The sequence below is a fragment of the Zootoca vivipara genome, chromosome 8, assembly GCF_963506605.1.
Source record: "Zootoca vivipara chromosome 8, rZooViv1.1, whole genome shotgun sequence".
In the NCBI taxonomy this organism is placed as follows: domain Eukaryota; kingdom Metazoa; phylum Chordata; class Lepidosauria; order Squamata; family Lacertidae; genus Zootoca; species Zootoca vivipara.
In genome coordinates this window covers 47416571-47433834 of record NC_083283.1, presented here as the reverse complement: position 1 = coordinate 47433834, position 17264 = coordinate 47416571, and the positions used below count along the sequence as shown (strand labels likewise).

The following is a 17264-nucleotide window of genomic DNA, read 5'->3' as shown; positions in this document are numbered from 1 at the left end:
GCGGCTGCTCCCCCCGTTGTCTCCTAGCTCTCTCGCTCTCCCCCTCAGAGGCTCCCGGCTTGTCCTCCTCCCCTCCCTCCCTCCCTCCCTCCCTCCTTCTCTCTCTCTCTCTCCCCCTCCCTCCCTCCCGCCTTCTTTCCATCCATCCCCGCTTGTTCTCCTCCCCTTTCCCTCTCTTTAAAATTGATTTCAAGGCGCTGCCAGCCCGAGAGCAGCTGTTGAGCTCTCCAGAGGGAAAGTGAGCGCTTGCTTCCCTGTCAATAGCCTCCCCGCTTCTCAAACAGAAAACAATCCTCTGTGAGCTGAAACTGCCCGACCAGCCATCCCTCTCTGGTGCCAGCAGAGATCTCTAAGAGATCTCTTTCCCCGTCCCCAGCTCCTCAAGCCCCTTCCTTTGCATCAGCCTGCAACTCCAGCCTTGCCGCCTAGCCGGACTTCTCTCGAAAGCAGTGGAAGAAAGGCAGCGGGTGAATGAGCTGATGGTACGCAGCAGCGCAAGGGTTAATCTGCCCGGGTGGGCTCCGGCTGCTTCTGAGAGCCTCCCTCCCTCCCTCCCTGCGTCTCCAGCGGCCACTAACCTTGCTCAATGGCTCAGGAAACGATCCACTCTTGCCGCCGCCATTCATTTCAGGGGGCTTTGCAGGGCGAACTCCCATGGAAATGAATGGCGCTTGCGCAGTAGGGTCGATCTCTCTCTCTCTCTCTCTCTCTTCAGCTGGGGGGGGGGGTCCAGCAGGCACCCTCGGCACTCACGTGGCGGCGGTCTCAGTGGCTCAGGAGCCCTTCGGGCAGTGCGAACATGCTGGCTGCCCTCAGGAGCTCCGTGGCGCGCGCCGTGATGCCTCGCCGGAAGCCCAGCAAAGAGAAATTCTCCCGCTGCAGCTGGACTCCGCCCCCCTGAGCCCTATTGGCTGGCAGAGGGTATGATGCAGCGGCGGGGAGGGGCTGGTGCAGGGGGCCAACTACGCCCCCCTGCAGACGCGGGAGTCGGCCCCAGGCAGCACAGGGCGGCGGTGGCAGTGGCGGCGGCGGGCGGGCTGCTCAGCGCCCCCTGCATTCTGGCGCTCTAGACCACATGACGAGGTCTCGCGGGCCGCATGGCGAGGTCTCGCGGGCCGCATTTGGCCCGCGGGCCTTGGGTCTGACACCCGTGACATTTAGGATTGTAGATGTGGAGGTTTGCATGTTTGAATGTTCTCCCACAAAAATGTCCTGCAAATAGAAAACTATCATGCCAAGGAGAAGCCTGGATAACAAATCTTCATCATACAATCCTAGAGTTGGAAGGGATCACAAAGGCCATCTTGCCTAACCCCCTGCAGTTCAGGAATCTTGCTGAATGTGGGGCTTGAACCCACAACCCTGATGCTCTACCAACTGAGCTATTTATATTTGCTGTGTTCTGGGAATGACTTGCAGACTGTGCTGTTTTTCTGTTAACAACATTTTACATCCCTCCCCAGAGCATTTGTAACAACTGAGGCCCACAGATCTCATACTGTGTTCTGGAAGCCTCTGATTGCCATAGCCCTGATGTCATTGGTTCACTTTTTGAAGTGGACTAGAAGATACAGAAGGTAAAAAATCTTATTTGGCTTGCTTCATTAATATTTGGTTTTATGAGGTACCCATGTTTCCTTCAGAAGACGTAATAATGCTTAATGCAGCTGATATGAGATCACTGGTTTCCAGAAGTGAGGCTGCAATCCTAACTCCTTACCTGGCAGTAAACCCCATTGAATTCAATGGGACTCCCATCTGAGTCAACATGGTTAGGGTTGCAGCCAAAGTCTGTAATATCTGTTAGAATCTAAATTTATTCTGGGAGCACTTAACAAATTTGGAAAGCTTAATGTCTTCTTAAAACCCCTTTTAAGGAGTTGACAGGCATGTTTGTTTGATTTTGGAGTGTAGGTTGGTTTTCTTTGTAGCAGATCACATCATGAACCATTAACTAAATTCACTGGGATTAATTGTTCAAGCATAAGACAACATTTTCATGCCTCCAAAAATCCTGGCCATCTAATACACAAACAAGACACAACAAAATATCTTATTTGGTTTAGGAATACAAGATTAATCTAAGTAGGCCTATATATCAAGCCCTTTTTATGCATTTCACTTTTAAGTCACTCATTTTCAGGAAGCCATGTTTTAAGTACAAGATGCAAGAAAGAATGTAAGAGGTTTAAGTTGATAGCATTTTAATTGTTTTCCTGAATTAAGTACACACATGCTCTACTTTCTAAATCCTCTGTGTTTAGTCAGAATGCTGTAATCAAACATTCACAACAGATGGTCATTGAAAACAAATGATAACAGACTTCATTTTAAAGGAGTGTTTAAATACTACTAGAGTATTATTATTTTTTAAGGACTGTTTTAAAAAGTGATATGCCTCTGACATTAGCTTCCAGCTGAATTCAGTATAAACAGAAATGAAAGTGCAGAGGATTCCAGGTTGTTGTTTTTTATCTAGTACATTTCTTAAGACACTTACTTAACACGTTAAACGATAGCTAAAGTCCAGATTTAACCATGGAAAAGAACACATAAAAACTGCAGGATGATAGTTTCCACTCCCTATATAATAGAAAAATGGATGTTGCAATAGAAGGGAATGCCTGCAGCTATACACATATTGGAATCTGGGTTGGGGGGTGGGAGGCATCCTTGCCTTCTGTCAAATGAATTGGAGGGAAAGAACAGCCAGTGCACACTTGCCTTCATGCAGCCAGGACAGCAGCAGTGTGTAGGTGCAGGTCGCTAGCTGTACCTGCTGTCAGCTAGGCTGAAGGGAAGCAAGCAGCTCTTTGTTTGCTTCTCTTTACTTGCTTCTCTCTATTCTGGGGCCTATAGGATAGGTGGGGGGAAATTGGGTTGTGGGGATAAGCACCATTAGGAACATTACTCCAGAGCCCAATTTCACTTTCCACCTAAGATAATATATGGTACAAGTGATACTGTTTGCTTGCAACTTAAAGGGGTGCATGTGTCTACATTTTGGAAAGTTGTTAAGATATCATAACGAAATTTTGCACGATGCTTCCTGAGATCAAGGAGCAGGTTTTTTTATTCATGTTAGATGAATCAAGATGGCCTCATGAACCTTTTAAAACTGCACTTATTTTAACCACTGATGTCAGAACTGCAGTGATTTTTTTGGGTTCCTCAGAATTCCCAAGCAAGGCCAGGTATACAAGGCTGTTAGTGTTTATAAAAAGAACAAAGTTGGCTTGATTACGTGAATAATTTGCCCACCTCTCCTGGGGTCCTTTAACTGACAATGGGAGAGTATCCTTTGCCGCTTAAGAGCTGACCGAATTGACAGCTAGAGCTCTTCAGTATCTGTTTACTTTCATCCCAGTGTCTGTCTACCACTGAGGAAAGTTTTGCAGTTTCTGATGCACTGTGGGGTAGCTTAGAAGAGGCAAGTGTGGTTGGCATAGCACCTTTCCAGTTGTGCTACCCCGTCTTGACCCTGATCCTGCTGTGGAAAGTGAGTGGCTCCGTTGAGAAACTGGGTCCAAATCTTCCATAGGGTAGAAAGGAAAATATGGGAAGATGGCTCTTTCCATGACCATACAGATATGAGTAGCTGACAAACTGAGATGGAAAGCATTGGAAAGAAGGACTGGTGGAAAATACTTGTTCATGTGCAGAGAGGTAAATGGGGGCACAGGAAATAAACACTGATATAGTTCCAGCTGATTGAAAGTTGGGTAGTTAGATAAAAGACAACCATTGTGTGAACCAGATAGCACTTCATGACACTGAAGGGAAAAGAGCTTTGGCTGTTAAAAACACACAGATAAGCTTGTAACACATGAACATCAAAAAAGACCAGGTTGGAAAGGTAGCGGAAAATACAATTCTCTTAACCCTGCCTTTCACTCCTGTGGCAATTTAGCACAGGTTCAAACATGCAAATAAAAATTAATAATAACTGAGTAAGCTTGTAGTGAAGGGAAAGTAGAACCCACAAGCTGAATGTCCCCACATTTTGCCCCCAAAATGTGCACACCTCCAGAGGGGAAGTTTAGTTAGCACTGATCACATATAGTGGGGAAGTAGCTGATGAAATCCACCCACCCCAGTGAACAGCTGATCAGGGCAGACTGGGTATCTGGGTCCTTTTGGATTAAGTCCAAAGGTGCTGAGCACGAAAACAACGAGGTAGTTTGCACTGTTAAGACATAAGCAACTGATTGTTATAGAACGTTCCAGTACTTCATTTGATCTTAGCCGAAAGGCTGAGAAGCCTTTTAAGACATTTATTCTGTTTTGTACAATCACAGACTCTGGGCACACAACAGAGCTTTCTCTCCTGTCCCCTCCAACTCCCTGCATGCCTTCAAAATCAGCACATAAGCAGAGTCCCGCTGGTGCAGCATTGGATACAGCCCATTGAGTGTAAACTTTGTGCCATCTCTGCCTAATATCCCTCTAAATGTTTTGAATTGTTCCCCTATATCCAAAAGTTACTACATCAATATATGCTACATTGATTTCAATTAAAGCGTGGCATTCCCATTGCTCAATGCCATCCGGAAAAAACTATGCTGAGGCCCATTGAGTCAGTGCACTTGCTGAAAATACCCACCCTTCTTCCTTTCCATGGTGTCCCAGCCCAGCTTTTTAAGAGAAAACCAAACCACATTGAATTAACTGTGCAGTAAGTATTTGAATTTAAATGAGATTCTGCTTTGCATCTTATGAGGTTTACCAAAAAAACCCACAAAAAACTTTCTACAGATAGGAATAAAAATGGAAATATAGATTCATGCTGCAGAACTAGCCTCCTATTGCAACCATCAGTCAGTTAATACCTCTCATTGGACATCCAACTTTCTCCCTAAATCTATTCAATTCAACTTAATTCAAGGCCTGATTCAGCCAACATTAGGCACTTTTCTTGTTATGCAAGAGATTTAAACACATACTCAATTCTCCAGTTAAAAGTGCTCAGTGTTGTCTGGATTTCCCCAAAGTTTATACAAGTACGTAGCCTTCAGTGTTTTCAGACCTGGGACCTTTAATACAAACATGTGTCTGGGGACTCATTTCTCTTTTTTTATCCATATATTTGTATGGTGATAGTGCTGCTGTTGTGACCTGATAGGGGAGAGGTAGCCAATGTGGAACTTACACCTTCTATCATCCTTGAGCTATTGGACCATGCTGGCAGTGGCTGATGAGAACTGCAGTCTGAAACATCTACTTCTGCAGTAATGAAAACCAGTTGTCTAAAATGCCTCTTACTAAAAACACACTTCATTAAGGCTCTGAGAATCTAAGATCACTTCTCCCAAGCCATTGTTTTAAACACTGTTGGTTCAAAATTAAAAGGCAAAAAATGAAATAAAAGGAGGAATGGGCACCTTTCAAATAAGTTATCACATCTCATAGGCTGAGAATGCTTAACAGTATGGCTGGGTTTTTTTTAAAGAAGACTTGAAAATTTCACAAAGAATCAAGGCCTCCATCTATCATTTAGTTCTTTCCAAGGGGTTCACGTGTAGCTCAATCAATAGTACGGTATGTGAAATGAATGTGTTACAAATCAACTTGTATTATTTGTTACACATTAATTTGAACATTGGTAAAGTCAGAGAAATGCCATTAAAATGCTGAATCCTATATAATAATATGCAAGTGTCCCTGCGTCCAGTCCCTGTGTCCCGTGTGTCCCTGGGGTACTGCGCATGTACCCCAGAGACACAGGGATTGGACGGAGAGACAGAACGCGCACACGCACGCGCTCTCTCCCCCCCCCACCTACCGTTTCCCTGGCCGCCAACTGCTGCTCCAAGCGAGGAAGTTCCTTCCAAGGGGCGCCTTGAAGGAGCGGGCGGGAGAGAAGAAGCACGTCTTTTGCCAACAGTACAATTCTCTGTCCGCTTACACAGCAGTAAACCCCGCTGTCCCTATAGGATTGCTTCTCCCTCCCTCCACCCGACAGAGCCGGCATTTGGCTCTGTCAGGTGGGGGCAGGGAGAAGCAGAGGATCGGATTGCTTCTCCCTCCCCCCCCAACCGACAGAGCCGGCAACCCCGGGATGTTCTAGCGCCGGCATCCTCAGTCTGCCGATGTGAACAAGAGGGGAAGAGTGAGAGCTGTGGAATGCCATCCTGCAATGTTGAAATTGCCATTGTAATTTCCACTCCCTTCTCCGTTGCCTCGCTCGCTTTCTCACCTCCTTGAACCTCCCCCGCCCTGTCCTTCTTTCTTCCTCCCCCCCCCCTTTTCAGCGATCCTATTTTCCTCTCCCCCCCCCCTGCACTCTGGGGTCTGATTAAACGAGAAGGAAGTTTGGGAGTGGAGGCTGCGAAGCTCTCCCTTTAAGAGGCAGCCTGCAACCACAAATTGTTGAAATTGTCATTGCAGGCTGCCTCTTAAAGGGAGAGCTTCACTCCCACACTTCCTTCTCATTTAATCAGACACCGGAGCACGGGTGAGCGAGGCAACCGAGCAGGGAGGGGACGTTTGAGGAAACCCTTCTTGGAGTGGTTTAAAGCCACAGCGTCCCCTGGTAAAAGGCTGAGATTTCTTCACCAGCCCTGTTTACTTGCTACAGCCTTTCGCCTTCTTCCCCCAGTGTCCTGCCAGGTTGGCCCCTGATCCTGTTATGGCACTTAGGTCTTTTATTGGGCAGATGATGAGACAACTTTATAGGGACAGGAAAAGGCTGGATCTTCCTGAAACTTTTTCTTTCTTTCTTGGCTTTCACGGGGTGGGTGGGGAGGATGAAAGGGTGTCGTTTCCTCCCTGTCACACAGCCTTTCACGCGATCGTGGAGAGTGACGCTGCCCCGTCAAGAAGGGGGACGCAGCTGGCCCCCCTCTTTCCCTCATCCCCCCCGCCAATATTTCATATTGTGTCTTCCGGGGGAGGGTCCCACACGATATATCTGCGCTTTTGGGCTTAGTCACAGGTGCATCGGTGATAGCAGCACTCCCGGGTGAGGGCAGGGCGCCGACTCTCTTCTCCTAGAATGTGAGAATTGGTGTTTTCTAGGCAGTGCCATCTGAAGTATTCTTATTCTTCCCCTGTGCACCATCAGTTCACTAAAGCATGAGACTCATTAATCTCAGGGAGTCAAGGATTCGAGCCCCACGTTGGCCAAAAAGAATCCTGCATTGCAGGGGGTTGGACTAGATGACCCTGGGAGTCCCTCCCAGCTCTATGATTCTATCCATGTATTCTGAATTAAGTGATCAGGCATTGCTAATGTAATCGTCTAACTGCAGTCACTGAACCCTCCTGTCCAAACTGTTCTAAGGCTGCACCTCCGCTGCCCTTAGTACACAAGTTAAACATTATGTCTTATCATTAAAAGCATTTCTTTCTAGAGAGAGAGAGAGGGAAAGCCGCAGCCCCGCTGCTCCTCTCACATATCTTCTAGCGCCCGTTATTGAACGGGCTGAAATACACTAGTAGCTATATGTTTATATACATGCACAGTAAATTAACAGTAAAAAAAATTGCCTTTACACAGTAGTTTCCCCCTTCTCTTTGGCAGTAGTAATAAGAACTGAGGCACAGGTATTAACATCTGACAATAAAAGCTTTCCTTTCAACATGAATGAGTTGTCACAGAATTTTGGCACTGCCATTTTCCTTATTGAATGATACTTCTTTTCCTTTGACTAACTTGTTATTAGTGGTTCATCCTTTGTGTCCTGGGATGCCTCAGTATTTCTTCCATATAAAAGGCAGGTGGCAAGATAGGGGGGGAAATCCAGTTTTTATATTCTGTTAAACAAAAAAGTTCTATCTATATTCCTTCATGTCAGTTGAAACAGGCACCAGTAAAACCAGTATTAAAATGTACTCATTTCAAAATAAATTATTATAACAAACCCTAAGGTTGGGTTGTATGAGGCATTGGAAGGGACGATATTATAAAATATGTTCAGAAGATCATGCAGAGTAGCAACTACTTTGGTTTCATCCTTAGCAACATGGCTCTTCTTCATGTGGAAGCTTTTCAACCATCCTTTTGGCATTTTCAGAAATGATTTGCCAAGGTGTCTTTTTACAAGTTTCAACTTATTTTTGGTTTTATCACCCATTCCGCTTGAGGATTTGCATGGTAAACATCCAGCATGTAAGCATCTGGATCCAAACAGTGCTGTCCTGAAAGAAACATAGGATTTAAAAAAAGTTTTTAGCTTTGTTTATAAGCTGTGGTAGATTTTTATAAAGTCATTTTTTCCCCATTCAGGGACAGGGAACCTGTAGCACGCTGTATACTGCTCAGTGTACAACTGCTGTCAGCCCCCACCAGAAGGCTAATAGTCAAGGATGACAAGAGCTCCAGTCCATCAACAACTGGAAGGCCAAAGATTTCCTTCTCCTTGTTCCAATATAAATCCTCCATAGCTGTAATGTGTGAATTCTACATTTCCAGAAATATCTCCTTTTGCCTTTGAATGATGCTCAAAGTTCAGTAAAATCCACCAGGGTACAGGAACTCCCATAACTGCAGTAAACGCCACAAATATTTATCTTCTGGCCTTGTGGTTTCTGTTTCAACTGGGCACTCTCTAAACAGTTAAAATGTGTTCCAATCACATTTTAGGTTTTAGGGAAGACAGGGGGATTGGGGCATAAGGAAGAACAATTTCATTTTCTGTGCAATAAACGGAACATACACATAAAGTTCTTAAGGGTGTTCCTGCAGACACATAGAAAATGAAAAATTGCACTCTTCCTACCTGCCCCTCAACAAAGCCTGTGAGCAAGCAGGTCTATGTGTTTCCAGCTTTCACATTCAAAACATATCTTAACGTTTAAAAGCTACAATATCATGTGAATTTGACTTTAATAATTATTGAAATAATGAGATTTTTGATGCCCATTTTGGTCCCTACTCAGGTTGGGGCCGTGGGCAGGTGCTTTTATTACCCACTCTACCTAGAGTACTGGCAGGAGTACTTTCATGGTAAGCTGTTACAGGAGGCAGCAGAATGAGACTTTTTAATGCTACCCCATGATTCCATTATTTCAGTTCTTCTTTGCAATCACTCGTAATCGAGTAAGATGGTTAAAATCATGTTTATGAAAGACAATGAGTCCGTAAGTGACTGTGGAGGCCAATTCTGGATCCACATGTCCTTCCGCAGTGGGGACATTGGTTTCCAGGCAGGAATTGATCACGGTGTGGAATTGCCAAGTCTTAGCACATTTCTCCCTTGCATCCTGAGTTTGAGTGTCTTCAGAGCCCATGACACCTTTGGTAAAGGCTGTTCTCCAACTGGAGTGCTCGCAGGCCACTGTTTCCCAGTTGCCAGTGTTTATACTACATTTTTTAAGATTTGCCTTGAGACAGTCTTTAAAACTCTTTTTGTTGACCACCAGCATTATGCTTTCCATTTCTCATGGGTCAATTTCGCCTGGCAAAGCTAGCTGCTCATCACAGTTGACTTTAGGCACATATCTAAAAACCAATCTAAGACAAGGTTGCTACTGTTTCAATTTAGGCACTAACCTATATTTCCTCCGATTTCATGTAAACTTTGAATCTGCATCTTCTCAGATGATCTGTGGCTACAAAAGAAAACAAACAAAACATTAACAATCATACTGTACCGTAAAGCTGCTGGTAGTGGTAAAGTTTAATCTGATGGGATTTTAACCACCTACAGAGTGCCATGCTGGGCTTGCTTCACCTTTCTGTCTCCCATAATGGTCTCAGCTGTTGTCGTTTGGTGCACAAAGTCAACAAATTGTTGGAAATTGTGTGATGATTGGTGGAAACGAATTGGGCTGTAAATTTTGTGCCTGCAAAGCAATCACCTGGCCGCTTTACATTAGCCTGAATCTTGTCACCTCTTGCATGTGTGAAACTTGCATGTATTACCAGTAAGAAGAATGAATGGAAGCTTCTCTCGCTCCTTACACAGTTAGATAAAACTGAAGTTGGAATAATGAAAAGAATAGTATGGTTCTCCTCCAAAATCTTCCCATGAGCTGTTCCTCATCATTTTGCTTTTACTCACCTGTTTTCACAGTAAAACCGTGCCAGAATATCTTTGGCTTTTGTTTGATTGTTCAGCTGGATTGCCATAGAGATTTTTGAATGCAATGGAGCATGAACTCTTATCACCCCTTCTGGTATATCAGACTGTAGAAACAGAGGAGAAAAACAACTTGCTAAAGTCAACAAATTGGTTGGGCAAAGAATCCTTTTCAAAGGCAGTACCATCCTTTCATCTAATATAATGTGGGATAGCTGCTAGTCTTCATTTTCTGAAAAGCCCTGGTGTCACAGTGGCCTGAGTAGGCTACTTCAGAGTAACGACGCTACGCAGCTCTGCATTTTATTCTTTTATTGGTGCTGCGTATTTACAGTGCTAAGTTCATTGCTATTTACACAGAGTAATGTGTTCAGTCGGTATCAGAACCTCCGAATGACTTTTGGCGCGTCTTTCCCCAGCACAAAAGCCTCGGCAGACCCATCCTCTTGCCCCTCCTCTTTCTGCGTAATTCTGGCGTTGGAGGGATGGGTCTCCCCCCCCTTACTTGCCCCTTCCTGTCCCACCTGGGACCCTGGCTCCGCTACCTTGCCTGAGCCTCGGACCCGACTTCCTGCTTCCCCACTGGAATCAGAGCTCCCTCTGCTTTCCCCTGTGGTCAGTGCTGGGCTTGAACTCAGGAGGGGAGGGACTTCGCGATATCCCCTGTCCCTCACATCCACCCCCCTTCCAAGCTCCCCTTCTCCCCTCCCCAGGTCCCCCCCAGGTGTCGGTGACGACTGGAAGCCTAGGAACTCAGTGCTTTCCGAGCCCGTTGGTGTGAACACCTCCGCCCAGTCCTGCGAGGCCCCCCCTTCCGCCTGGGAAGACTGGAATCCCAAAAAGTCTGTGGCGTCTGAGCTGGTGGGGGTAAAAATGTGCTGCCAATCTGCTTCTGCCTCTGACTGGGTGGATCTTGGTGACACCCATATCTCGTCTCCCGATTCCTCAAACTCCGCTTCCCAGCGCCATGGGGAGCTGCTCTCCCGTGCCTCCTCCTCCTCCCCCTCCCTTTCCATGTGCCAGGGCTTGGGTCTGTGGGGGAAGAGGGCGTGAAATTCTTCCACCAAGAATTCCTCCTGTATCTGAGTGGCGGGGACCCATTCATTCTGGGAGGGCGGAGCGTCCTCCCATGCCATGAGGTACTCCAGTCCCCCCACCCCCCTCCGTGAATCAAGGATGGCCGTGGCTTCATTGAGTTGCTCCCTGCCTCCCCTCTCCCCCCCTCCCTCGGGGGTGTGTTCGCTGTCTCGGAGCCTGCTGCTTTCCCTGTACGGCGACAGCAGCGATCTATGAAACACTGGATGCACCCTCATGTCCTCTGGCAGTGCCAGCCTGTATGCCACCGGGTTGACCTGTTGCGTGACTGTGAAGGGACCCAGCCTTCTGGGCGCCAGCTTTTTGCACCTCCCTCTGGTGGGCAGGCCCTCCGAGGACAACCAAACCTTGTCCCCCACCCTGATGACCTCCCCTTGTCGCCTGTGGCGATCTGCCCCCCTTTTGTACGCTTCCTTGGCCCTCTCCAAGTGTTCTCTGAGCTGCTGGTGCACCGTCTCCAGTTCCTCTGCCCAATCCTCAGCCTGTGGGCCCTCCTCCTCCTCCTCCCCCTCCCTCTCTGGGAAAGATCTGAGGTCGCGCCCGTAAGTGGCCTTAAAGGGCGACACCCCTGTGGAGACGTGCACCGCATTGTTGTAGGCAAATTCTGCCAGTGGCAGTCTATCCACCCAGTCTGTTTGCCGCTGGCTGACGTAGCATCTCAGGTACTGTTGCAGAATGGCGTTGACCCTCTCCGCCTGTCCGTTGGTCTGCGGGTGTCTAGCTGTCGACAAGCTGACCTCCACCTGCAGGAGGTTCATGAGCCGCCTCCAGAACCTGGAAACAAATTGGCGGCCTCTATCCGAAATAACCCTTAAAGGTAATCCATGCAGTCTGAACACGTGGTCCACAAACAGTTTGGCTGTCTCTTCTGCCGAGACCGCCCTGGCACACGGTATAAAGTGGCACATTTTGGACATGAGGTCCACCACCACCAACACTGCGGTCTTGCCCCTGGAAGAAGGCAGATCTGTGATGAAGTCCATGGACACCACTTCCCACGGCCTGTGTGGGGTGGCTAAGGGCTCCAGCAAGCCTGGTGGCGCTGCTCTGACCACCTTTGCCCGCTGGCAGGTGTCACAGCCCCGTACATAGTCTCGAACATCTTCCCGCACCCCTGGCCACCAGAAGTGTCTCATGACTAGGTGAGTGGTTTTGTCCCTTCCAAAATGACCCGCCGTTGGGTTGTCGTGCATCTGCTTGAGGACTGTACGTCTCAGCTGGGTGGTGGGCAGGTAGAGTGCCCCCTTGTAGAAAAGCAGCCCCCTGCGTTCTGCAAAGTCTTTTGTCTGCTCCCTCCCCCCTCTCAGTTCTCTGAAGATGCGGTTGGCAAATTCATCCGCTGCCGTCAGTGCTGTGAGTTCTGCCTCGCTCACCACTGCTGCTCCGCAGGACCATGCTGACGGGGGGAAGATGTGCCTGGGTGCTGGTGGCGCCTCCTCCTCCATGTACTCTGGCTTGCGGGAGAGGGCATCCGCCCTGACATTCTGCTCCCCCGGGATGTAGTGGATGGAGAAGTTGAAGTTCGAGAAGAACTCTGCCCACCGTATCTGCCGCTGGTTGAGCACCCTGGCAGTTCTCCAGAACTCCAGGTTCTTGTGGTCTGTGCACACCTGGATGGGGTGCTTTGCGCCCACCAGGAAGTGTCGCCAGTGCTGGAACGCAGCGTAGATCGCAAGAAGTTCCCTATCAAACACTGTGTAGTTGCGTTCAGGCTGTGTCAGCTTCCTGGAGAAGAAGGCACAGGGTCTCCACTCCCTGTTGGCGTCCAGTTGCAACAAAATCGCGCCCACAGCTTTTTCAGAAGCATCTGTCTCAATGCGTAGGGGCGCGTCCTGCACCACATGGAACAGGTTTTGGTCTGAGGCGAACACTCTCTTGAGGCTTTCGAACGCTGCTTGCGCCTCTGGTGTCCACCTGAACTTCTGCTTGCCTCTCAGGCAGTCCGTGATGGGAGCCGTAACGCGAGAGAAGTTCTTGATGAACTTCCTGTAGAAGTTAGCGAAGCCTAGTAGGCGTTGGGCATCTTTGCGCGTCCTGGGGCTGTGCCAGTCCAGGATGGCCTGCACCTTGTCCTTGTCCATCGCCAGCCCCTTGTCTGACAGCTTGTAGCCCAGGAAGTCCACCTCTTTGGTGTGAAACTTGCACTTCTCCAGCTTCACATACAGGTGGTTCTCCTTCAGGCGTTGCAACACCTCTCTGACATCTTTCACATGCTGCACTGGGTCATTCGAGTAGATAAGGATGTCATCTAGGAAGACCAAGCATTTCCTGAAGAGGAGGGACCCCAGGACGTGGTGCATGAAGGCCTGGAAGCATGCTGAGCCCCCTTGCAAACCGAAGGGCATCACCAGATATTCAAAAGAGCCCAGAGGCGTGAACATCGTGGTTTTCCATTCATCTCCTTCCCGGATCCTGATCAAGTTGTACGCCCCCCTTAGGTCCAGCTTGGTGAAAATCTTGCCCCTGCGTGCCGCTGTCAGGAGATCATCCACTCTGGGCATGGGGAAAGCCACTGGCTCTGTCACCGAATTCAGCCGTCTAAAGTCCACCACAAGACGGCGCTGTTGCGTGTCTTTCTTGTCCACCCAGAAGACCGGGCTGCCCCCTGCTGCCTTGCTTTCCCTTATGAACCCCCGCTTGAGGTTCTTGTCGATGAAAGCGCGCAGATCCTCCAGCTCCTGGTCTGACATGGCGTACAGCTTGGCTGGGGGTATCGTCGCCCCTGGCACCAGGTTGATCTGGCAGTCAAAAGGCCTGTGCGGGGGTAGGTGGTCGGACTCCGCTTCGCTGAAGACCTCCTGCAGGTCCCAGTACTGCTTGGGTATTGCCTCACCCCCTTTGATATGCATGGTGGCCACCGTGGCTATCGGAGGCCCCTCCCCTGGTTGGTGCTGCATGCAATGTTCCAGACAAAAGTCCGACCCAAACGTGATGCACCTCTGGTGCCAACTGATGGAGGGGTCGTGGCGCGCCAGCCAGCTCATGCCCAAGACGATGGGGGGGTCTGAGATGGTGGTGACGTTGAACGCCAGTGTCTCTGAGTGCCTTCCCACCGTCATTCTCATGGGGGGGGTTTGATGTGTGATGGCCCCTCCCAGCAGCTCCCTGCCGTCAATGGTTGCCACGTGCAGAGGAAAATCCAACTGCAAAAGCTGGAGTTGGTGCTCTTCTGCAAAGCTTCTCGAGAAGAAGTTGGCGGACGCCCCACTGTCAATTAGGGCGAGGACCGTCAGGGGATAGCCATTTGGGAGCGTTAGCGTCACTTCTAGAACCACTCCTGCTCTGGGAGGGGTGGGCTGGCTCTGCACCTCTCTGTGCGGGTGGGCGGGCTGGGGCTGTTGTCTGCTGACTGTGCCTGGCTGCTGCCCCTTGTCTCCTGCAGCCAGGCTTTCCCGTTTCCCTGCTGTGGTGCTGCGTCAGTGGGGGAGGGCACCACCGTTCCCGCCTTTCCTTGCCACTCCCTGCGATGTGGGCAGTCTCTGACGAGATGCTGGGGTGAGTTGCAGAGAAAGCAATTCCCGCCCCTTCCCTCCTTGCGTCTTGGCGCCGCTGGGGTTTGAAAAGCCCGCGCGCGCGCGCTATCAATCTGCATGGGCTCCTGGTCCTGGCTGGCTCCAGGCGTGGCTTGAAAGGGTTGTTGAGGGAGTGGCTTCTCCTGCGACCGTGGGAACCAAGCCCGCTTTGCGCGCGTCGCTTGCTTGTCGTTCCACCGGGATTCCTGCCTCACCCCCACCGCCAGAGCTGCTTTGCTCAGCTGATCCATAGTACTGGGCTTTGGACCTCTCGAGAGTTCATCCTTCACGTCCGCGTGCAAACCCAAGTAAAACGCAGCTTGCATAGGAGGCGACTCCAAAACCCACCCCAGTCTGTGCACCAGCATGGTGAATTTCGCCCAATATGCGCGAACTGTCATATTTCCTTGTCGTAAATTATGCAGTTCCTCCTTAGTCTGGTCCAAATGACTATCTGACGAATACATCGTCCTCAAACCTTCTAGAAATTGTTGAACATTTTTCATGCAAGGATTCTTGGTTGCGATTAATGGTCTTAGCCACTCCCTGGCTGCTCCGGTAAGATGTTCCACAATAAACGCTACTCTGTGCTCATCATCGGGGAACTCATTCTGGTGCAGCTCAAGAGCATACACGATCTCAGTCTCAAAGCCATGATATTCCCTCGGGTCTCCATTGAACTTGCTTACAAGGGTCCCTGCTCTCCTTCCTGGCAGCACTTGGACTTGGGGAGCCCCTCCCGCCTTGTCTTTCTCTGCATCTAGCTTGCTTTGGAGGTCTACCGCCACCGCCCTTAATTGCTGCTCTCTTTCCTGAAGCGCTCTCACCTGTTCCGCAAGTTGTAGCCGGTCTTCCTGGACCTTCTTAGTCTCTTCTTTTGCTGCCTTTAATTCTCCCTGTGCCTGCAGATGCAGCTTCTGCAGCTCCTCTTGTGCTTGTTCAGCGAGCTGCCGCCATTTCTCCGCCTCTGGCACGCTCATCCCGGCAACTCCAAAGTAGCCCAAAAAGATTCGGAGGTTGCTGTCACAGTGGCCTGAGTAGGCTACTTCAGAGTAACGACGCTACGCAGCTCTGCATTTTATTCTTTTATTGGTGCTGCGTATTTACAGTGCTAAGTTCATTGCTATTTACACAGAGTAATGTGTTCAGTCGGTATCAGAACCTCCGAATGACTTTTGGCGCGTCTTTCCCCAGCACAAAAGCCTCGGCAGACCCATCCTCTTGCCCCTCCTCTTTCTGCGTAATTCTGGCGTTGGAGGGATGGGTCTCCCCCCCTTACTTGCCCCTTCCTGTCCCACCTGGGACCCTGGCTCCGCTACCTTGCCTGAGCCTCGGACCCGACTTCCTGCTTCCCCACTGGAATCAGAGCTCCCTCTGCTTTCCCCTGTGGTCAGTGCTGGGCTTGAACTCAGGAGGGGAGGGACTTCGCGATATCCCCTGTCCCTCACACCTGGGACCAATGAAAAAGACTCTAAAAGGAAGCTGGGGTGGGGGCAGAGATAGGTTGTTCTCCCCCTCCCACCTTTTGCCCTACAGAGCCCAAGCCCAAGCCCAAGCAGAACTTTGATTTGGTGTGTCAGCCGCCACCTGCCCAGTAGAATTGCACTGCCTGGAAATAAATTATGGCATGGGTGTCAAACACAAGGCCCGGGGGCCTAATCCGGCCCGCCAGACCTCATCATGTGGCCCGCGTAGCCGCCGCCGACAATAACCGTTGACAGTAGTTCTGGAGCCTGCGATTGGCCGAGGGTCAAAACCGGGGGCGGGGCTGCAGGCGGAGGCCGGGGCGCTGGAGCCGCGCTGACAGCCTTGGCCAGGGAATTTCAATTTCGAATGAGGCTGAGGGAGGCGGTGGCACAGCGGCCAGACGGGGAAGTGAGATGCAGGAGGAGGAGGAGGAAGCCCGCCGAGGAGGTAGGAAAGCCCTACAGGCGCCGCCGGCAAAGTTGGTGCCAGGACGGAGCAGCGCTGGATTTTTTTTTGGCGGGCTTTGCTGTTGTCTCCGAGAGCGAGTGAGGCGGCACGCCTCTCCTCGGCTGCATCCGGGAGGTGGGCGAGCGAGCGGGCGAAAGGGACGCAGAGTGAGCCTGAGGGGGAAGTAGGCGAAGCGCAACAGCCGCTCTCTTGATGGAGCCGGGTTTCTCTTCCCTCTTCCCCCATTTTCTCCTCATAGACAGTCGGGAGGGTGTCTGGCTTTTGCTCTGCCCCCCACCCCAAGCCGCCCTTTGGCTTCTCAGTTCCGGCGGAGCTGCTCCCCGGGGGGCGGCCGGGAGGGAGGCGGCGGCGACGGCACGGGTTCCTGCTCTTCCCGCTCTGCCGCCGCCTCCTCTCAGCCCCTCGTGATGTAGGGCTCCAGATGGAGTCGCCTCGCGGTTTGAGTAGGTGGGAGGGGAAATTTTTTTTGGGGGGGGAGGTTTTCAAGCCTCCTCTGCCTGCAGTCCCGGTAGGGAGAGGCGGCGGCGAAGACGACAACAGCGCGGGTGGGGGGAAGAGCAGCTCTGAGGCGAAGATGCACGTCCGCTGGGGCTGCCACCGCCTTCCTCCTCGGGAAATCCGCTGCCCTCCCTCAGCGCGAGGGGAAGGGACTCTGGCGCTGAGGAGGGAGGATGCAAAAGCAAAGCAGGGAGTTGACGCT

At 50.3% G+C, this 17264-nt stretch overlaps 1 protein-coding gene across 2 annotated transcripts in view; it reads right to left on the bottom strand.

Annotated features, from left to right (window-relative positions):
* Positions 1–7443: 7443 nt before the first annotated feature.
* Positions 7444–17264, bottom strand: part of ARHGAP28 (Rho GTPase activating protein 28) — a 66443-nt gene continuing 56622 nt past the window's right edge. For both annotated transcript variants that reach the window (XM_060277899.1, XM_035125452.2), the window contains exons 13-15: positions 10005–10129; positions 9494–9552; positions 7444–8139 (exon numbers count right to left, since the gene is read on the bottom strand). In XM_060277899.1, the coding sequence (XP_060133882.1) occupies positions 8048–8139; positions 9494–9552; positions 10005–10129 (276 nt within the window). In that variant the 3' untranslated portion in view covers positions 7444–8047. The remainder of the gene's footprint in view (positions 8140–9493; positions 9553–10004; positions 10130–17264) is intronic.